The sequence below is a fragment of the Urocitellus parryii genome, chromosome 3 (assembly GCF_045843805.1).
Source record: "Urocitellus parryii isolate mUroPar1 chromosome 3, mUroPar1.hap1, whole genome shotgun sequence".
NCBI classification, from domain to species: Eukaryota; Metazoa; Chordata; class Mammalia; order Rodentia; family Sciuridae; genus Urocitellus; species Urocitellus parryii.
Window position 1 is genome coordinate 203074009 of NC_135533.1, and position 23671 is coordinate 203097679.

Sequence of the window (23671 nt, forward strand, 5' to 3'; positions counted from 1 at the left end):
TTCACCATCTAATCACCAGTAGTGTAGATCATCTGTATTGATAAGAGGTTACATCCAGGAAACCAGAAACATATACTGGAGAACAGCAACTCAGCTTCAGAGAGTGCCACTCAATATTGTTGAGGTGAGAGTCCACATGTAGCCAGGTGTGGTGGTACACACCTGTAATCCCAGTGATTCAGGAGACAGAGACAGGAGGATCACGAATTAAAAGCCAGCCTCAGCAAAAGCAAGGTGTTAAGCAACTCAGTGAGACCCTGTCTCTAAGTACAAAATAGGGCTGGGGATGTGGCTCAGTGGTTGAGTGTTCCTAGTTCAATCTCCAGTACAAAAAAAAAAAAAAATTCGAGGGGGGAAACAAGAAAATAATTCACATGAAGAGACTCTATGACAAACTTTACATACTTGATACCAACTCTTTATTAGCAAAGAAAATGGAATAGACTTTATGAGCACCCAAAAGAAGTAGCTTTTAACATAAAAAAGGTAGAGATATGTAATGCATGAAGATGATCCAAAACTTACCACATTAAGAACAGTAAGAAAATCCCAACAATTTTCTAAGACTCATTTTTCAATGGTCTATCACAGAAAAATCATACATTTATATAAAAATTAAACATACCTTATTAGAAGTACATTACAACTCACCTTCAGACTCAACACAAAAAATGATAGAAAAAAATTTTATTAACAAACTTTAAAAAAACCCCAATAACTATTGAACTTTGATAATACTGCTTAACAAGTACAGTCATGCACTGCCTAACATGTCAGTTAACAATGGGCCACATATCCTATGTTGATTCCATACCAACATAACAGAGCTTAAAAATGCCTATCACATAGTAAATGCATACCTAACAAAGGGGCAAGAGGGCGGAAAAAAACTCAGAAGGAGGAAAAAAAATCAGTGAAGGGTTTAGAAGAGAGCTGCAGTCCTCGATAAACTTTTCTTTAAAAGTTTGAAAACATGGACCCCAATAACCAAATGTTTTCATTAAATAGAGAAGAATGTTCAAGGTATATTACCTGCTCACAAGCAATTCTATAATGAAAAGAAAAGAAGCAAACATCCATTACATATTTATGAAAAATCTTGACACCTCCTGAAGAATAGTCTCAGTCCTTCAGGAGGGATTCCAGGAAAAAAGCATCATCATAGAAAAGGAAAACTCTGTGTGTGTTATTGCCCCTAGGGAATTTCCACTGGGACAGATGTTGAAATGGAAGAGAGTGATATTGGTGATCCTGACCCTGTGTAGGCCTAGGATGATGTGTGTGTTTGTACCTTAGCTTTTAACAAAGTTTAAAAACTGGGTTGGGGTTGTGGCTCAGTGGGAGAGCACTCGCCTAGCATGTGCTAGGTACTGTGTTCGATCCTCAGCACCACATCAAAATAAATAAATAAAATGGAAGTATTGTGTCCAACTGCAATTAAAAAAAATTTAAAAAGGAGGCTAAGCCTAATCATTAAAAAAAAATGTTTAAAAATTAATAAATAAATAAAATAGTAATATAGAAGTTTATAGAATATGTAAAGAAAATATTTTTACACAGCTGTACAAAGTGCCAAGATAAGTGTTACCACAAGATTTTAAAATATTTTTTAAAAATCAAAGTTTATAAAGTAAAAGTTACAGCAACCTTAGGTTATCCTTGTGGAAAGAAAATATTTTTATGAATTTAGTATAATCTAAGTTTATAGAGTTTATAAAGTCTATAGTAGTGCCCAATTATGTCCTAGAACTTCACATTCAATCACAGATCTCTCTCTGATTCACCAATAGCAACATCAAGTCCTGAAAGTTGTATCTGTGGTAAGTGCCCTTCACAGACGTACCATTTATTTTATTTATTTTGGGTACCAGGTATTGAACCCAGGGGCACTCAGCCACTGAGCCACATCCCCATCCCTATTTTTTGTATTTTATTTAGAAACAGAGTTTTATTGAATTGCTTAGCATCTTGTTTTTTGCTGAGGCTGGCTTTGAACTCGTGATCCTCCTGCTTAAGCTTCCCGAGCCACTGGAATTACAGGCATGCACCATAGCACCTTGATATTTTTAAATTTTATACATAATGTTCCTACTGTGTCATTTCTGTGTATGGGTATTTATACCCTTACTATCATGTTAAACATTGTCTATGGTATTCAGTATAACATACTATATAGGTTTAAATCCTAGAAGTAAATAGGCTATACCACACAGCCTAAGTGTGTAGTAGAAGTACATGTAAGGTTCTTTACATAATGATGAAATTGCCTGACAAGGCATTTCTCAGAATGTATCCCATTGTTAACTGACACTAGTATATCAAGAATATTCACCTCAATGTTTCTGGGCTAAAGAAATGGAAACTCAAGGGCTGGGATTGTGGCTCAGCGGTAGAATACTCGCCTGGCACGTATGAGGCCCTGGGTTCAATCCTCATCACCACATAAAGACAAATAAATAAAATAAAACATGGACCCCAATAACCAAATATTTTCATTAATAGAGAAGAATGTTCAAGGTATATTACCTGCTCACAAGCAATTCTATAATGAAAAGAAGCAAACCCGCATTACATATTTATGAAAAAATTTGACTACAACTAAAAAATAAATATTAAAAAGAAATGGAAACGCAAGAGTCCAGAGACCCTCTCTCAGTATGAACCACTAATAAACATAATATAATCATAACTTCTGTGACATTTCATTCATATTGTGAAATTTGGAATATTACATAATAATTTGCACCAAAATTTCAATATTACTTGCACTTATAGGATTTCTTTTCAATTGATAGGATTTCTTTCTTTTCATGACATTGAAAATAAATATTAAAACAAAATTTTATTTGCCACTGGGCACAGTGGTGCATGTCTATAATCCCAGTGACTTGAGAGGCTGAGGCAGGAGGATAGCAAGTTCAAAGCCAGCATTAGCATCTAAGCAAGACCCTAAGCAACTTAGTGAGACTAGGACTAGGGATGTTGCTCAGTAGTTAAGCACCCATGGGTTTAATCCCCAGTACCCAACAAAACCAAAAAAAGTTTATGTGCCAACTACTGGGGTTTCAATACAGAATACATGCTTATATGTATAAGGTCTATTTCCAGCATGTATTATAATGTGTCCTTGAATGGATGTCAGAGAAATGAGGATATTCTTACATTCCACACATTTATAGGAATTTTCTCCAAAATAAGTTTTTTCATGTCTTCAAATGGACCTGAAACAAATGACGACTTAACACATTTCTTACATTCATAGGGCTTTCCTCCAGTTTTCAAAAAGAACTGGAAAAACTGAAGTCTTCACCAGTTTTTTATAGTTATGGTATTTTCCTCCATTGAGTTGTTCATGCATTTGAAGGGAATTAAAGTCTGACAGCTTTAACCACATTTACATTTTTTCTCGAGTATGGGTTTTTGCATGACTTTGAAGGGAACTGTGAAATCTGAAGGCTTTGCCACACAGTTTACATTCACAGGGTGTTTCTCCAGTATGAATTCTTTCATGGCAACGAAGGGAATTGGAACTACTGAGAGCTTTACCACATTGTTTACATTCATAGCGTCTTTCTCCAGGGTGATTTCTTTCATGATATCGAAGGGAACTGGAACTACTGAAAGCTTTCCCACATTGTTTACATTCATAGGATTTTTCTCCAGTATGAGCTCTTTCATGATATTGAAGGGAACTAGAACAACTGAGCACTTTACCACACTGTTTACATTCATAGGGTTTTCCTTCAGTATGAATTCTTTCATGTTCTTGAAGGTAGTTGTGACATCTGAAGGCTTTACCACATTGTTTACATTTATAGGGTTTACATACAGTATGAGTTCTTTCATGCATTTTAAGGGAACTGGGAAATCTGAATGCTTTACCACACTGTTTGCATTCATAGGGGTTTTCTCCAGTATGAATTCTTTCATGATATCGAAGGGAATTGGAAATAGTGAAAGCTTTACCACATTGTTTACATTCATAGGGGTTTTCTCCAGTATGTATTCTTTCGTGATATCGAAGAGCACTAGAACAACGAAGAGTTTTACCACAGTGCTTACATTCATAGGGTTTTTCTCCAGTGTGAGTTCTTTCATGATATTGAAGGGAACTAGAACAACTGAGCACTTTACCACACTGTTTACACTCATAGGGTTTTTCTTCAGTATGAATTCTTTCATGTTCTTGAAGGTAGCTATGATGTCTGAAGGCTTTACCACATTGTTTGCATTCGTAGGGTTTGTATCCACTATGAATTCTTTCATGCACTTTAAGGGAACTGGGAAACCTGAACGCTTTACCACATTGTTCACACTGATAGGACTGTTCTCTGTTATGAGTTCTTGCATGAGATCGAAGGGAGGTGGAGGAACTGAGAGCTTTACCACAATGCTTACATTGGTATGGTTTTGATTCGTTGTGAGTTCTTTCATGTTCTCGAAGGTTACTGTTGCGAGTGAAGGCCTTACCACACTGTTTACATTCATAGGGTTTCTCTCCAGTGTGAGCTCTTTCATGCCGTAGAAGGGAACTTTGATATCGGAAGGCTTTACCACATTGTTTACATACACAGGGTTTTTCTACACTATGAACACTTTCATGAAGTTGAAGGGAACTGGGACAACTCAGTACTTTACCACACTGTTCACGTTCACTGAGTTTTCCTTCAATGTGAGTTCTTTCATGTTCTTGAAGGTAACTGTGACTTCTGAGAGTTTTATCATATTGTTTACGCTCAAAGGACTTGTTTTCAGCATGAGTTCTTTCATGTACTCTAAGGGAATTGGAAGAACTGAGTACTTTACCACATTGTTTACAATTGTAGGTTTTTGCTTCAGTGTGAGTTCTTTCATGTATTCCAAGAGAATTGAAAGAACTAAGAACTTTACCACATTGTTTACGTTTATAGGGATTTTCTTCATTATGAGATCTTCCATGTCTATGAAGGGAACTGGAACAACTCAGAGTTTTATCACATTGTTTGCATTCGTAAGATTTTTCTATACTGTGAATTCTGCCAGGTATTTGAAATGAACTAGAACAAAGAAAGGTCTTCCCACACCGCTTGTCATCAGAGGGTTTGGCTCCAGTGTGAGTTTGTTGGTGTATTTGAAATGAACTGGGGAAATCAAAGACTTTCAAACACAACTCACAAGTATAAGAGCCTTTTATCCTGTGGGTCACCATATGTCTTCCAACACTTCTGAGAGAATTGAAGGTTTTCCCACACTGTTCACATTTATGTGGCTTCTCTCCATATTCCTCACACTCAAGTGCCTTGTATCTGGAGTGAGATTTCAGGTGCCCCTTAAGGGATGAATGACACAGGAAAACTTTTCCACACACACTGCATTTACATGGTTTTACTCCAGCAGGAATTTTCTTGCTCTGATTAAGATTTAAAGCCTGGGTGAAGGTTTCTCCACACTGACCACCTTCTTCACTTTCACAGAGTCTCTCTACCACATAACTTCTGTAAAAAATGACAAGTGCATTAGCAAGGGTTTGACTATTATTACCTATCTATTTAATTAGTAAGTGTTGGAGTTCCATGACTCCCCAAATCAGGGAAAGTGTAGGAGTTTTTCCATGGCTGAATGACTTAAAAGTAAACGGATTACACTGAAACATGAATCCCACTTAGCTATTTTCAAAACAGTGACATTCATGCTTGCAGGTGCTTAGTATTGTTTACAAGTGAACTGTTTTGTGAACATATTTGTTACATTTAAGTAAATATTTCTGGTGAAAACTTTCTAATGATAAATAAATTTAAAGTTGTACTTATCTATTTAGTTTGTTTGTTCTTAAAATTCCCTGACATACTATGATTCTCTCAAGGGACTTTGATTTCTCTTGTGCATGCAAATTACCTCAAATTTCTCCCATAATTTTTGTACTGATCTTCAATGTTCTGATCTTTCCATTTGTTTCCTAAAATGGGGACACAAGAATTATGACTCATTAGAAATTATTTAAAAATTGTCCAGGAATGTGCTACACACCCATAGTCCCAACCAGTAGAAAGGCTAAAGCAGGAGGATTGCAAGTTCAAGGCTGGCCTGGGCAACAGTGAGACACTGTCCAAAAAAAAAATGCTGGGTGGTGGGAGAGTAGCTCAATGGTAAGTAGAGTGTCCTCCCTGGGTTCAATCCCAAGTACAACAAAAAAATTATATGAAAATTATTATTACTTTCTTGGTTGAGTGTACACTATAATGATTCCTATGCCTATGCCTATGATCAACTCACCAAATTTTTCCCTTTTCACATTCCAAATCACAGAGCAGCATGCATGACCAAGAAACACTTGTCCTCTAACTGACTAAGTAAAGGGATGATGTCATTCTTACCGACAGAAGCCAGGTTCCTGAAGGTTTCCAGCATTACATCCCTGTAGAGATTCTTCTGGGAAGGATCTAGCAAAGCCCATTCCTCTTGGGTAAAGTCCACAGCTACATCCTGAAAAGCCACTGAATCCTAAAATATTCCACATACATGTACAAGAGAATGAGTCCAACTGACAACACAGGATCTATACTCAATTCATAAAAGGTTCACATGATTCTATGGTTTCCAAACATACTCCATGTCTTGGTCATGAGAATTCTTGTCCTTAGATGATACTCCCTTCCACATAGAAGTTCTAATTCTAGAATTGAGCTATTCAGAGAGAGAACAGCACAGTTGGAACATCCTCTCATTAGTGGGCTCAGGGAGTAAGAAGTGCTACTAGATTACCCTAACTTGTCTTTGTAGAACTGGTTTCTGTCATAACAAAAAGTTAACATTAGCAGTCCTAAGTCTGCTCACATAGTTCAAATTTTGCTAGTATCAGGGAACTTGGAACTTGAAGTAGTTCACCAACATAAATTATAAAAGTGCTTCACTGTGCCTACATGATTTATGTAAATACTATAGTCCTTTCTGAACTCCTGTTTTCCTTCTGAATGTCTATTAATTTGTTCCATGCTATGCTCACTGTGGTACCTAGAGGATTAGACCCCACTGTGCACTGAGTCTATCGAGCTTATTACCTGGTAGACACTATTTCACGCATGTTTTAACAACTTGTCCATTGGGAAATTGAACTCTTCCTATGTATTTACACCAAAAGAGATCATTTGGGAACTTGCAAGCACTTAACATCAGCTAAATTTAATAAAGTACTATGAAAAATTATCATTATGTAACGATCCTAACAGAACAATTTTAAAATTTATATTAGCATTGCCACCAGAATTATATCAGTGTTTAGATGACACATGTTCTTAGAAAAAACTCAATATAACCAATTTGACATCACCTCTTCCAAATCATACCTCATAAAACATAAATCTTTAAAACATACTCTTCAGTAATCAACAAAAACTGCTTTTAATAACCTAAAAGGAATAACAAATGCCTAACAATGACCAAAATCTTCTGAAAAGAGGGTGATGGCTTGCCTCACATACATTAAGGACTTTCAAACCTAATATTCAAAGCAGCCTAGTATTAGTAGAAAACAAATAGCCAAAAGGAAAGGAGTTTTCCATAAGCTGGCATAGAGTGGCACTTTAGAGCAGAGTGAGAAATCACAACCATTTTAAAACATGGGGTAAGGTAAACTGGTCTCTACTTGAAAAAAAATGCATTGCATTTCCAGTTATTCCATGGACAATGTGATCAGCCTAGAACACATGCATAAATCAAAGACAAATATTTCTTGAGTGGAATAGATAGGATATTTCATACATATTTATATATAGTGAAGAGTGGGAGATTTTCCATGCATATTTATATATTTATGTTTTGAAGAATGGGAAGTTTTGTAGTTAGCACATACTGGCCACTCCCTACAATGAACTGAATCAATAATTGTGCAGCTGCACAATGAGAAAGGGGAACAGAGGGCAAGTTCTGAATTCCAACTCAAGAGTCAGTGAGCGGTTGAAGAACAGGAACACTGGTTGTTTAGAATTATGAAAGAGTTTAAAAAAGAAGAAAGAGAAATAGACTTCCATCAGTGCTGGGCACATGGCTGCTCCATGAGGGAAGGGAAACTCCTCTCCAGAGAGCTGGAAAAGAGAAGAATCTTAAAGATTTCAAGAAAGGCCACCTCTAGGTCTGGAGTTGTAGCTCACATATATGAGGCACCAGGTTCAATCCTCAGCACCACAAAAAAATAAATAAGCAAAATAAAAGTATTGTGTCCCTCTACAACTAAAAATGTTTTTAAAACAAGAAAAGGCCAACTCTACTATCAGGCATGTATTCGGTTTGAGCAGAACAAAGATTTAAATACTGCCTAACAATAATGATGTGGCTGAATAGCATACCTGCATTCCCAGGTACTTTCTTCTGGACTCATTGAGAGCTGAGAAGAGGATACTCTTAAAAGGGACATCACTGTCTAGGTTGCATGAGAGATGAGAAATCCCTGCATGGTTTTGTTTGTTTGGTTGGTTGGTTTTTGTTTTTGTCCTCTCTCTTTTTTCTCTTATTTTTTGAATCCCCAAGACCCAACAACCTCATGCTAATTTCTCCCTCCCCCCAGTTTGGTTAATGTGTGCCCAATCCAAAAATCATCTGAGGATCAGGAGTGGGACTATGGCATGAACCCACTGGGAGCCCTAACCTGTGAAAGGCTGATGATGGGACTTCTGAAACTGGCAGTTTGGGTTTACACAGGACTATACACACCAGTTGCACGTTGAGACAATTTAAGTCTGTCCAGATCTCAAGCAGTGGAATTTGTCATGGGACTTTCAGAGCCACCTGGGTTGCACAGGATAGGGCAAGAGTAGTAGGATATTCACAGGGGTACAGGTGTCCACACCTGTTGCAGTCACTGGGATTCATCATGTGAAACTTTCAGAGTCACCCTAACATCCCTGGGGAAGGACAAAGCAAAGTGTGTTGTGAGTCCCAGGGATTTAGGTGTGCACACACACTTGCCAAAGCTGCTGGGTATTCATCACATGGACTTTCAGCTGCTTGGTACTCATCACACAGGTTCTTCTTCCTTCTTTCTATACTGTATTACTCTTATTTCCCCCCTTTCTTTTCTCTCTCATCACTTTTCCTTCTGTCTCTCTTACTTCCCTCTCATTTTTCCTATTTATTTTGTTTGGGTTTGTTTTTGTTTTTGGGTTTACTGTTTCTTTGGCTTATATGTTCTTTCTTTTTTCTTTGAAGTAATGTGTTCACCGGGTTTATTAATTTCATCTTTCTCTTCTTTTTCTTCTATACTCTCACTCTATCATTTTCTGCTACTCGCTTTTTCTTCTTCTGTCTCTTTTCCTTCCCCAACTTTTTCCTTTACTTTTCCCTTTTATATCTCTTCTTCTTTCTCTTTTGTTTTCAAAATTTTAATTTTTAAATTTTTTTAGCCTATTACAGGTTATTACTCCAGTTTCTAGTTTTGGACTATGGAGTTAAAGAAAATGTTCTTAATAAGTATTTATGGTATATTAGTATACACTTAGCTTTCAAGTAATGACAGTTGCAATGTGGGGCCAGGAATTGATCAAAGGACAGTAAACATGTTCAGCGGGTCCTTTGACAGAAAGAGATCCCTGGCTCAAGACACATAGTAAAGAGAAAGCAGTTTACTAAAGAGACTTCCATAAAACAGTAGGGGAGACATTGGTTCAAGCAGATTGAATGGAATGACCATTGTTTTGTCAGGGCATGAATACATTGTTTCAAGCCCTCCTGGACTTCCGTGTTTCTGTTGAGAAATCTGATGTTATCCTCATTCATTTTCCTATACTTGTGAATTGGTGTGTCTCTCTTATAGCCTTTAAAATTCTTTCTTTGGTCTGGATTTTATGGGGTTCTAATTGGATATAAATTTCAATACATCAATATAGAAATACAGGAAACATGAGAAAACCAAGAAATAAGATGCCTCCAAAGGCATATAACTCCCTATAGATGTCCAAGTGGATAAAATCCCAAAGAATTCAAAAACTTAATAGTTAAAATAATCAATGAGTTAAAAGAAGCTCAAAGAATGAATAAAGGTAGGAAAATATGGGATATAAAAGAGTATTTCAATAAAGAGAGAAATTCTTAAGAAGAATCAAACAGAAATATTGAAAATGAAAGAATAAAAAGTCTCTCCACTAGATTGGATCCATTTCAATCCACTGGGATGCATTTCGATCCATTTAATCCACTAGATTAGGTCAATTTCAAAGTAGAAATCTCCTCTATTTCTTGGTGTGATCCATTCATTGTTCAAAAGTGTATTGTTCAGCTGGGACTGGTAGCACACACCTGTAATTCCAGCAATTTAGAAGGCTGAGGCAGGAAGATTGCAAGTTTGAGGCCAGCCTCAGCAACAATACCAAAAGTTGGTTCTTCAAAAATATTAATAAAATCATTAAACATACAGCCAAGCCAAAAAGAAAAAGGCAAAAAAAATGAAAGAGGGAACATCACTACTGATTCCATGGATATTAAAGAAGATCATAAAGGAATATTATGAAATTTCATGACCACAAATTTGGTAACTCAGATGAAAGGGGCAAATTCTTTGAAAGGAACAACCTATCAAAAGGCACATGAGGAGAAATAACAATATGAATCTGTATTAATAAATTGAATCAATGACTAGTAATACTCCAAAAAAGGAAGAACTAGGCCCAGATGATCTCACTGGTAAATTCTTCCAAACATTTAGGGAAGAATTGATACCTGTTCTCTAGAATTCCTTCCACAAAATAAAAGCAGAGTAAACACTTTCTAATTAATGCAATAAGGCTAACATTTACCCTATAACAACCCAAGACAGAGACATTACAAAAAAGGAAAACTACAGAAGATAGATGTAAAAATCCTGAACAAATGTTAATAGATTGAATCTTAAAATGTAATCTCAGGGACTCCCAGGCTGAAGCAGGAGGATCACAATTTCAAAGCCAGCCTCCACAACTTAGACCCTATCTTCAAAAACAATAATAATAAAATGGGTTGGGAACATAACTCAGTGGTGGAAGGCCCTAGGTTCAATTCCCACCATTCAAAAAGTAAAAATTAAAAAATCAATTAATGACCCATCACATCAACAAACTAAATAACAAAATTCATATGGTCATACCAGTAATTGCAAAGAATCACACAGCAAGAAAAGAGAGGGAAGGTGAACCATTAAAATTGAGAAGGAAAAAAACTGTCCATAGATGACACAACTGTCTATGTAGAAAATTCCAAAATCAACAAAAAACTCAAGTACCTAATAAGATGATATAGCAAAGTTATAGAATATGAGATTAATATACAAAAGGCTATCATTTTCCTGCATAACAGCAATGAATAACTGAATTTGAAATTAAAAATACAGCACCACTTACACAGCACCCCTTACATAGCACCAACAATAAAAAGAGAAATATTTTTATATAAGTTTAGACTTATATATGACCTATATGACAAAAACCTATATGACAAAAACTACAAATTTCTAGTACAAATATGGAAGAACCAAATAAATGGAGAGATATTCCATGATCATAGATAGGACACCTCAATATTATTAAAATGTCAGTTCTCCATTTTAACTATGAATTCAACACAATCCCAATAAAAACACTGACAAGTTAGGTTATCAATAACAAAAAAACCTAAAGGTTGGATGGAAAGGCAAACAAAACAAAAGAAAAAACAGAATGGTCAAAACAATATTGAAGAATAAAAAGTACACAGGATTGACAGGATTGACCTAACTTTAAAACTTAATATAAAACTGCAATAATCAAGAGGAAAGAATAAACATAGTTTGACCAAACAGAAAACCCAGAAATTAACCCACAAAAACTGGTCAATTGATCTTTGACAAAAGAGCAAAGGAAATTCAATGATGAGAATATGGTCCTTTCAACAAAGGATACTGGACCACCCGGACATCCACATGCAAAGAAATACAGGAGACCCACACTTAAACGCAAAGTGGATCGTAAATCTAAATGTAAAATGCAAAGTTTAGAACTTCTAGGAGATAACATCCAGAAGCAAAACGACCTTGAGTTTGGCAAGAAATTTTCAGTATCTAAAAGCAGGATCTGTGGATGAGAAACTGTTAACCTGGACTTCACCTGAATTTCGGTTTTTCAAAAGACAGAGCCTCCCCGGTCCCCACCGCACAGTCCGGGGAGACGCGGGCTGCGGGCACAGTGCTGCCCGACTGCGCTCCGGGGCTCCGGGACCCCGGGCAGGCCCCAGCGGCCGCGGTGGGACCGGAGAGGGCGCGGGGGTCCTCCAGCCACCCAGGGCCAGGGGGGACCGTGGGACAAGCGGCGCCGGCGGCGGTCGCGGCCGCAGACTCCGGAGCTGACGCGGGGAGGCCGGCCCTGCCACAAGCGGTTTCCGCCGGTTCCAACCAGCCTGTCTTCCCTGGTCTCAGAACACCGGATTCCCACTCACCATTTCCCAGCTTCTGGGGTCCCTAACGTCCTCCCTACGGCTCCCGCGGTCAGCGGAGGTGTCACCGCCAACAAAAGCTGAGGCCGGGTTCTGAGCTTGGCGGCGGCAGAAACCACAACCTCAAGGTTCAGAGAGCAAGCTGGCCCCGCCCCTGAGAGCCTGATTGGCTAGTGACCCAGGGCCCACCCCACTGAGTGACAGGAGAAGCGATCTTGCGGTTGAGTGGAATTGACAGGATCAGGACGTCACAGCCCTTGCCAATTCCCGGCTGCCTCCACAGGGACGGTCCTGGCCCAACCTGGGTCATAATTGCATTTGAGCAGAACTTGTTCGCAGCTTTCCAGACCATGCACGGTTATCATCTTGCACTTCTTGTTGTTCCTCCTGGACACCGAGTCACAGGCTCATCATCCAATGGAGCACTACGTTTACCAGACCACAATGGACCAGACTAGGACAGGAAGGATGATTGGATGTCCTCCAGGGATCAGAAATTTGGGATGAAGTATGCCAAGAATCGTTTACAACTTATCTTTTGGTAAATATTTTCAGTTAAAAAAAAAAATGAAACAGGGGCTGGGGTTGTGGCTCAAGCGGTAGCGCGCTCGCCTGGCATGGCCCGGGTTCGATCCTCAGCACCACATACAAACAAAAATGTTGTGTCTGCCGAAAACTAAAAGATAAATATTAAAATATATTCTCTCTCTCTCTCTCTCTCTCTCAAATAAATAAATAAATAAATCGCCAAAAAAATGAAACAAAGGGGAACAAAATTATTAAATGCAAGGATAATATATATATATATATATATATATATATATAATATAAATATATATATATATATTCCCTATTTCATGGATTGTGCCTCTGATTTTTTTCTACCATATAACTCTGATATATATATATATATATATATATATATATATATATAATTAAAAAGTCAATTCTGAAAATATAAACATAATTGATAAACCTTTAGCTATATTGACTTAAAAACACAGAGCAAATTGCTAAATTTAGAAATGAAAGCAGAGATATTACTGACACCAGAGGACACTGGGATTTTTTTGTTAGGTAACTACTCAGTCATGAATGGATGAGCAGAGAAAAAATATTGAAGAGCCACTGAAAACCACAGGGACACTTATCTGACAGAAAAGCACCTGGAAGATGGGGGTCTGGTGTGTCAAAACTTTCCCCAACATAATAACATCCCCTTAAGAAAAAATATTGGTTCAAGATCATGTTACACCCCACCAGGTAGCCTGGACCCTCCCTTATCACCAAAACTATTACAACCCCCAATCATTCTGGCAAGTAAAGCATCAAGACCCTCACAAAGAAAGCTTGCTTCGGGTAGAAAACTGATTCAAAGGGTAGAAAATTGATTAAGGGGGCAGGAAATTGAGGTTAAAAACAGAGGGACTCAATTTCCTCTGTGAATGCCACACCATTACTTTGAGGCAGTTAAAGCAGCTCTTATGCTGTGAGTGGGGGCTGGGGTTGTAGCTCAGTGCTTGCCAGCATGTGTGAGGCACTGGGTTTGCTCCTCAGCATCACAAAAAAATAAATAAATAAGTCAGAGGTGGACTTGGGTGGGACTTTGGAAACCTCCCTGGGACTCCCAGTAAAACTGGAAGCAGAAGGGGCGCAGCATCCTCTCCTCTCTTAGAGGACCCACTCTCTCCCTTGAGAGTGTACCCTTTTCCTATCACTTCTAATAAACTCAGGCTGTTACTCTGAGCCACATGTCTTAAATCTTTCTGGCATGATTGCAAGAACCCTGGTGAAAGAAGGTCTTTGCGCTATTTCAATTTCACAGTAGAATTTGTGCCCTGTAACATTTTAAATAGATGAAGATAGACATAAATCAAGTCAGGTGAGCAAATATACAGGCATGGATTTTACTGGCGATTTCATTTAGAAAGAGAGAGAGTGCTCTGACAAGAAGATAACAGATTGAGCCTAGGGGCACTTAACAACTGAGCCATATCCCCAGCCCTTTTTGTATTTTATTTAGAGACAGAGTCTCACGGAGTTGCTTAGGGCCTTGCTAAGTTGCTGAGGCTGGCTTTGAACCCAAGAGCTTCCTGCCTCAGCCTCCTAAGCCTCTGTGATTACAGGCGTGTGCCACAGCACCCGGCCCAATTTGTCCTTTTAAGGTCTAAGGAGCTCCTTTTATTGTTTACTTTGAGGGGTGATCATGTCAATTGACTTTGGGTATACTCAACTCAAGCATTTTATCCTGTGCTAAAGATGTTACTGTAAATGTTAAAGAGAACACATATGTAGCACCCTGACCTCAATGATACAAAGCTGACACTGGTTGAGGGTGGCACAAGCCTCCTGAGGTCTGCTGTCAGGCCATACACCAAGGCCCAGAACTGCATTTGCACTCTTCCCTTTGGTGCGTCCTGTCTCATTACTACGAACTTTGCAGAAAGAGAATGGATTCCAAGAAAATACTACACCAGAAAAAGTTAGATAACCCAGAAGAGGTGAACAAATTTCTAGAAATGCATAATCTACTAACACTGAATCATGAAGAAATACAAAATCTGATTAGAACTATAACTTGTGAGGAGATTGAATCTGTAATCAAAAACCTCCAGTGATGAAAGGCCAGGACAAGATGACTTCACTGGTAAAATTTGCCATATACTTAAAGAAAAGTTAGCAACAATGCTTCTCAAACCCTTCTGAACAACTGAAGAAGAGAGAATGCTTTCCAATTCATTCTGTGAGACCAAGTGCATCCTGAATCCAAAGTCAAACAATGGTACTACAAAGAAAAGAAGCCACAATTTTCCTTTACAATACTGATGCGTAAATCCTTAACAAAATACTAATGAATGGAACAAGCAGCATGTTAGAGGGATTATAAGTTTAAATGCTGTATTTAGGGGTTGGGTTGTGGCTCAGTGGTAGTGTGCTTGCCTAGCATGTGTAAGGCATTGGGTTTGACTCGCAGCACCACATATAAATAAATAAATAAAATAAACATCCATCAACATCTAAAGAATATTTTTTAAATAAATAAATGTATGTTGTATTTACTCCCAGAATGCAAGAATGGGTCAACATGAAAGCAATCACTATGGTATCCGACATTAAAAAGGGAAAAAACCCACATGGTCAGCTCTACTGATTCAGAAAAATCATTTGATAAAACTCATTGTCATGAAAAACAAAGCAGATGCAATCAATGGGTACAGAATTTGTTTGAAATGATGAGAGTTTTAGGGGTAGCAAAAATTGTTATGTGACATTATGAATAAACTCAATGAAACCGAGTTAGACACATAAAATGTTAAAATGAAAAATTTATGGATGAATATTTTACCACAAAATGCTTAAAACTCAAAACAAAAACCAAATCAAACTAATAGATATGAAAACTACTTATAAATACACCGGAAAAAATACACGAGAAGGTGCCACAACTTGCTCAGCATCAACAACAGATCAAGCAGGTGTGACAGGAGATAAGAAAAACACAGAGACCTGGGGCTGGGTACAGCTCAGTGGTAGAGTGCTTGCCCAGTGCCTGTGGGTTTGATCCTCATCACCACATTAAAAAATACATATAAACAAATAAAATAAAGTTATTGTGTCCATCCACAAATAAAATAATATTTTTTAAAGAAGCATAGAAACAAAGAAAAACACAGAGACATTTTAAAGCAAAGCTGGAGCCAGGAGAGACACTGTCCTCCGACAGAGGAACAGTGACCCAGAATTAGCTCATGTTTATTATACAGGGTCTCATTATCAAAAAGTTAAACTACAGAAGCTTTGTAAATTGTTTAACGCTTCTGAGTTATCAAGAGGCTTCTTTGTGCACTAAAAAGTTGCAGAGTTAGAACATTTGGTGGCATCCTGTTGTTACAGTATTAGGAACATCCTGCGACTATCCTGCTGTACCCAGAAAACCCATTGCACTGGAACATCTGATAACTATTGATGTCAGAGCCCAGTATCAAGGCTGTTCACATCCTCACCTTTTGGCAAGGAATGTTTCCCAGGCTTGGCTTTTGCCTCCACTGCAGGATCAGCTCATTTGTTTTCCACAGGAAGGAATTAAAACAGGAAAGATGAAAAGATGAGTAAAGTTCAAGATTTAGCCACAGAAAATATAACAACAAAATGTAGAGAAAAGGGATGGAGAAAATGAACAGAACATCAGTGAACTGTGTATTGGTACAATTACAAATGCCATAATATGCTTATAATTGGACTCCTTGAAAGCAGGGAAGGACAGAAAAAAATATTTGGATAAATAATGGCTCCAAAGTTTTCAAATTAGGTATAAAATATAAAACCAAAGATCCAAAAAGACCATTAAACTACAAACAGAAGATTTATAAAAAAAAAAAAAATTTACAGCAAGGCATATCATCATGCTTCAAGCTAGGGAGAAAGAAAAATTCATTAAAATAAATAGAGAAAAAAGACATATTCACTATAGAGAAGCAAAGATACAGTTGAGAACATACTTAATAGAAATAATGAAATCATAAGACAGTGGAACAAGAACCAAAAGAGTAATTATACCATCTTAAAATCCTATACCCAACCAAGAATAGCTATTCAATGAAGGGAAATAAGTGCTTTGTTTAGACTTAATGAAAGAATTTGCGGGGCTGGGATGTGGCTCAAGCGGTAGCGCGCTCGTCTGGCATGCGTGCGGCCCGGGTTCGATCCTCAGCACCACATACCAACAAAGATGTTGTGTCCGCCAAGAACTAAAAAATAAATATTAAAAAATTCTCTCTCTCTCTCTCTCTCTCTCTCTCTCTCTCTCTCTCTCTCTCTCTCTCTCTTTAAAAAAAAAAATTAAAAAAAAAAAGAAAAAAAAAAAAAAGAAAGAATTTGCAACCAGCATTCTAACTCTATAAGAAGTGTCAAAGGAATCCCTGAAGAGAAAAAAAGTCTAGACATACAAAGAAGAAAGAAGAGCACCAGAAATGACAATTCAAGTAGTCTTGGTAATACCAAAGATTTTTACTATACTTAAATCTTTTTAAAAGATCTTTGAGGAGCTAGGGATGTAGCTCAGTGGCAAAGCATATGCTTAGCATGCAGGAGAGCCTGGCTTTAACTCCAGAACCAAAAAATAAAAATAAAAAATAAGAAATCGTTAACACTGTAAAACAAGAATAATAACAATACATTATGGGTTTATAAACTTAACATGGAAATGCAAAGGACCTGGAGCAAACAAGCAATTCTGAACAAAATAAGAAAATGAAGCTTTGGTGAATATAACAGTGCTTAATTTAAGAATCTATAAAGCTTAATTTAAAAACCTATAATCAAGACAGTGTGCATTTGTCATAACAATAGATATATACACCAATGGAATAGAAAAAAAGGGCCCAGAAATATACCCTCACATGTGGTCAAGTGTTGTTTTCATTGAAGTGGACAATGCAGTAGAAAATTCTCTTTCAACAATACTCAGCAGGGGGGCTGGGGATGTGGCTCAAGAGGTAGCGCGCTCGCCTTGCTACCTCGTGCGGCCCGGGTTCGATCCTCAGCACCACATACCAACAAAGATGTTGTGTCCTCCAATAACTAATAAATAAATAAATATTTAAAAAAAAAAACAATACTCAGCAGGGGTTCCTGCTGCTGCTGTTTCTTCCTCCGGGTTAACAATCAAGATGGTACATGCTGAAGCCTTTTCTCGTCCCTTGAGTCGGAATGAAGTTGTTGGTTTAATTTTCCGCTTGACAATATTTGGTGCAGTAACATACTTTACTATCAAATGGATGGTAGATGCAATTGATCCAACCAGAAAGCAGAAAGTAGAAGCTCAGAAACAGGCAGAAAAACTTATGAAGCAAATTGGTGTGAAAAATGTGAAGCTTTCAGAATATGAAATGAGTATTGCTGCTCATCTGGTAGATCCTCTTAACATGCATGTTACTTGGAGTGATATAGCAGGTTTAGATGATGTTATTACAGATCTGAAAGATACAGTCATCTTACCTATCAAAAAGAAGCATTTGTTTGAAAATTCTAGGCTTCTGCAGCCTCCAAAAGGTGTTCTTCTCTACGGACCTCCAGGCTGTGGTAAAATATTAATTGCCAAGGCTACAGCTAAAGAAGCAGGCTGTCGGTTTATTAACCTTCAACCTTCAACATTGACTGATAAGTGGTATGGAGAATCTCAAAAATTGGCTGCTGCTGTTTTCTCCCTTGCCATAAAGCTACAGCCTTCCATCATCTTTATAGATGAAATAGACTCTTTTCTACGGAATCGTTCAAGCTCTGATCATGAAGCTACAGCCATGATGAAAGCTCAGTTTATGAGTCTCTGGGATGGTTTGGATACTGATCATAGCTGCCAGGTCATAGTAATGGGAGCTACTAATCGTCCTCAGGACCTTGACTCAGCTATAATGAGAAGAATGCCTACAAGATTTCATATCAACCAGCCTGCTCTAAAACAAAGAGAAGCAATCTTGAAGCTCATCTTGAAAAATGAAAATGTGGATAGGCATGTAGACCTGCTAGAGGTTGCCCAGGAAACTGATGGCTTTTCAGGAAGTGACCTAAAAGAGATGTGTTGAGATGCTGCCCTCCTCTGTGTCAGGGAATACGTTAATTCTACATCAGAAGAAAGTCATGATGAAGATGAAATTCGGCCTGTGCAACAGCAGGACCTCCATCGAGCAATTGAAAAGATGAAGAAATCAAAGGATGCAGCATTTCAGAATGTTTTAACACATGTTTGTTTAGATTAAGAGTAAAGATCATTTGTACAGTTTGGTGATCTAGTTCTGTGTGCCCTCTTATTATGGAAATAGAGTGAAAGGAGTGCTCTTAAAACATTGAGGGAGTTCCGTGTTTATGGTTTTTTACTCTGAATTCTAAGTTATTGAGGTATAGTTGTTATGTAAATGGCATGACTACTTTTCAGAAATCATGAGGAGGAACAATTTAATCCAGCCCAAGTGTGGGTGCTTGCGTTTGACCTCTTTAGCCATATGTTGTTACAGCCTTATAGAATCTAAGCTGGTCTTAAAGTAATAAATGATTCATTGGGTCATTAGTGAGAAATGGGAATGTGGTAGGTGCTGGTTCCTACATATGTATGTATGTGTGTGTGTGTGAGAGAGAGTATGTATGTGTGTATATTAATTGTATATATCCACTCATTTTTTTATTGACATTCTGTAGATATGTTTGAATACAGAACTTTTTTTTACCCCAACTACTGAATCCAAAAGTACTGGAATAGTATATAGCAAAACTAAGATTTAAGGTTGTGTCCAATAGGTACAGTGATTCAGTCATTTCCAATTGTCATTTGTTTTATCTTTTTTAAACTGAACATTTCTTTGTCTGCAGTTGATCAGTTGAATCAGCTACGTCTGAATATATACTCGTGGCTTTGTCATAATGGCTGACAGGATAATGAAATACAAATACTTGTTCAGTGATCAGCATTGGGTAGTTGTTAGGCAGACATGGTCAACACTGATTTTGCCTCTTTTCATAAGCACATCGAGCAGACTTTTTAAGTTCTAAATTGATTGATTTAGGTGGATTGAAAGGCTTTCAAAAGAATAAGTTTGAAAAATTTCCGTGCCCTTCATGTGCATGACTTATTTTCCTTTCTTCTTTTAATGTAACAGTTCTGTTGTAACCATGTGTTTCTTAAATGTTTGTTCTTTAATTATGGTCAAATATAATTTGGTCACCAAAAATGAAATGATAGTTTAAAATAAGTAGCTATTACTAAATGTACTAAGAATACTCATTTTGTAGCTTTAATTTGAAAATTTTTCAATGTATTAAGAATTGTGGCCTCATTAAGTACAAACTACACATCAGAATTCCTATATTATATCTGTAGTTATTTACTGCTCTGTAACTACATACAAAACTTTATTTTTAGTTCCAAATCTACTAACCAGAATTCTATTATAGGCACCTAAATACATAGCATGAGTAAAATGGCACGACACAATCTTAAGGTGCTTTTTGAATCATCAGAAAGATTAAATTAAGTTTTAGATGCTTTTGTTTTGATTATATTTTTTTGAAAACTCAATCGTTGTTAATGAGTTATCAGATTAATTTAGTTTCTTTGATAATGTCTCTCACAAGAACCTATTGAATAGTTTTTTCTTTAATTTGTACTCTGGTGGGATAGAGGTTGCAGAACACTTTGGTAACAGAAAGCAAGTTATGAAAGATTGTAAGCATGATGGAAAAAGGAATGCAAAATATAAGATACCAAAAATTTGAAAAAAAAACAATACTCAGCAATAGAATATGCATTTACAAAAATAAAGAACATGGATCTATGCCTCACAACATGTACAAATATTAACTCAATATGAATCATAGATCTAAATGTATAACCTAAATTTTTATACTGACAAAGAAAATATGGATAAAACTATTCAACTTGGGCTGGGGTTGTGACTTAGTGGCAGAGCACTTACTTCACACATGTGATGCCCTGGGTTCGATCCTCAGCACCACATAAAAATAATAAATAAATAAAATAAAGGTATTATGTCCAACTACAACTAAAAAAATTTTTTAAAAACTATTCAACTCTACATTAGGTAAAATATTTGTACATATAAGGCTTGGGGGTGTTTTGCAGTGGTAAATCATGTACATGCACAGGGCCCTCAGTAACACACACACACATACACACACACACTGGGTATGACAAAAACACAGAACCAGTTTAAAAGTTTTCAAATTAAGCTTCATCAAAAGTAAGAACTTTTGCTGGGCACAGCAGCACATGTCTAAAGTCTCAAGAAGATGAAGCAGCAGGAGTTCAAAGCCAGTCTGGACAACACCAGGAGACTCTGTCTCAAAAATAAGTCAAGAAGGGTGGGCATATAGCTCAGTTGCTAGCCTCATGCACAAGGCCCTGGATCCAATCCCCAGCACCACCAAAAAAAAAAAAAAAAAAAAAAAGAAAAAAAGGAAAAAAAAAGATTCTCCTCAATAAACCAAATTTTAAAAAATCAAGAATCTCTGATTTTTTTGTTTTGTTTTGTTTTGTTTTGTGTGTGTGTGCTAGGGATTGAACCCAGGGCCTTGTGCATATGAGGCAACCACTCTACCAACTGAGCTATATCCCCAGCCCTCTCTGTGTTTTTTAAGCTACTGCTAAAGAATTTTAAAATGTTGCCATAGGTTGGGAGAAAATGTTTACAAATGATAATCAAATAAAGTATTATATCCAGAATATATAAAGAATCTCAAGAACTAATAATCTAAAAACAAATGCAATAAACACTTAACTACAGGATACGTATCAGTGTGATATAAGACCGTGAAATGTCATTGGACAACATTATTCATTAGGCAAATGCATATGTACACCACCATTAAGAATTTAAACTTCCTACTTGGAAGTCTCAAGTTATAAAGCCTGACTATATCAAATGTTGATGAGGATGTGGAACAACTCTCACACCTGCCAGTGATATAAAATGGAACCAGCACTTTGGTAAAGAGTTTGGCATTTTCTGAAGAAGTTAAACATCTACCTACACAACACCCAATCATTTTGCCTCTAAGAAGAATAAAATTTCCTAGAGATACGATGTCATATACTAAATTTCTAAAATTTCCTAGACACACGATATCATATGCTCTTACAAATACTTGAATGTGTATTTTCATGAGTTTTATTCTTACTAGACAAAATCTGAAATTAGCTGAAATATTCATCAAAAGTTGGATAGAGCCAAGTGCAGTGGCACATGCCTAATCCTAACAGCTAAGGAGGGTGAAGCAGGAAGATCACTAGTTCAAAGCCAGCCTCAGCAATTTAGTGAGGCCCTAAGCAACTCAACTAGACCCAGTCTCTCTCTCTATATATATATTTTTTAAAGGCAAGGGATATTACTCAATGCTTAAGGACCCTGGGTTCAATCTCTGGTACCAAAAAAAAAAAAAATAGAGTTGGATAGATACATAAATAAACATCAAAAGTTGGATAAAGGACTGGGGTTGTGGCTCAGTGGTAGAGTGCTTGCCTGGCATGTGGGATACCCTGGGTTTGATCATCAGCATCTCATATAAATAAACAAACAAAGTAAAAAATCTATTCGCAACTAAATATTTTTTTTTTAAAGTTGGATAAACAAATTTGTCTAGCCAGCATACATACCCGCTGATGAACAGTGACTGCTTAGAGATAGTTGCACAGGGAAGTGACAATCAACCAGCTTTCCTGTGAGGCCTGAAGAAACTGACCAGCCTGTGCAGGTGCATTGCACTACAAGTGACTGACTTGAGCTATTGCTGGTGACCTTGTAGAACACCACAGGCCTGACTCTGGTCCCTTGTGGGGTCTGATTCGTTGAGCTGCCTCTTCCTTGTACCACTTTGGAGACACAAATCTGCCTGGGCTCACAGAGGTCAAAGGGAGAGAGGAAGAGATCAGGCACCTACAGATTAGAACTACTAGCAGAGGTGGGACCTGCTGCCACTCCCATTATGGAGGGCGTGTGTATTGCCAGGGCCTCCCAGAATGAATGTGTAAAGGCAAGGGGGTGAAGCCCACACCTTCAGTGTCACTGAGAGGTGGTCACACCTGCATCCTGTGCATCCTGAGAGTTGATTAGAGCCCAGGATTTGCAGGGCTGGGTTGCCACTTCCTACTTAAGAAGCATAAGACAGGGGATGGTGACAGGGACAGTGTTTGGGTGGGGCAGAGGGCGGCAGATGTTTGGATGGTGCCATGTTCTGGAGTGCAATAGGAGGGAAAATGGCTGGTGGTGTTAGAGAAGCAAACACATATAGCACCCAGTATTCTCAGGCCTAGCTTGGCAGCCCTCTTTGACTGTGGAGAACAGAGAAGGGTGCATTTGAATTGGTGCAGCCATTATCTTCTGAAAACATGAGTGTTACCTAAGAGACCTCACAGGTGCCTACACCTGACAATTGCATCCCAGGATCTTCTGGCTATTCCCAATCTTGGAGCCCTTGGTGCAATACCACTCAGTGCCTGGCCACTCTTCCTGTTTGATCACAGGTTACCTACCCAGAGCCACCATCATAGCCAAAAGGGAGTCAGACCTGCTGTCATCCTCAGCATCCCCCAGTCCACATATCCTGACCAGAACTTTGTGCTGCCCCATCACAGTAGAGGAAACAAAAGAACTTTTCTTGATGGAGATACTAGATTGGGTGGAGAGGGCACTCAGTTCCCACACTGCTGGGTGATTATGTCACTGGATAAGGATTAAGGAGGTCCCCCAGAAGGGAG

General features: G+C 37.8%; 1 protein-coding gene and 1 pseudogene across 2 annotated transcripts; one reads left to right on the forward strand and one right to left on the reverse strand.

Moving 5' to 3' along the window:
• Positions 1 to 1905: 1905 nt before the first annotated feature.
• On the reverse strand, positions 1906 to 12493 carry LOC113183551 (uncharacterized). 2 transcript variants are annotated; one of them, XM_077795694.1, is made up of 4 exons: positions 12412 to 12487; positions 6354 to 6480; positions 5875 to 5935; positions 1906 to 5474 (listed from the first exon to the last, which is right to left on the reverse strand). In XM_077795694.1, the coding sequence occupies exons 1-4, from the start codon at positions 12412 to 12414 to the stop codon at positions 3395 to 3397; spliced, it is 2271 nt and encodes a 756-aa protein (XP_077651820.1). In that variant the 5' UTR covers positions 12415 to 12487; the 3' UTR covers positions 1906 to 3394. The 2 variants fall into 2 exon arrangements, with proteins under 2 accessions (XP_077651820.1, XP_077651821.1); XM_077795695.1 differs by lacking the exon at positions 5875 to 5935 and having other exon boundaries at positions 12412 to 12493.
• A 5546-nt stretch (positions 12494 to 18039) lies between these two features.
• Positions 18040 to 20188, forward strand: LOC144253532 (outer mitochondrial transmembrane helix translocase pseudogene; annotated as a pseudogene).
• The last annotated feature ends 3483 nt before the right edge of the window (positions 20189 to 23671 follow it).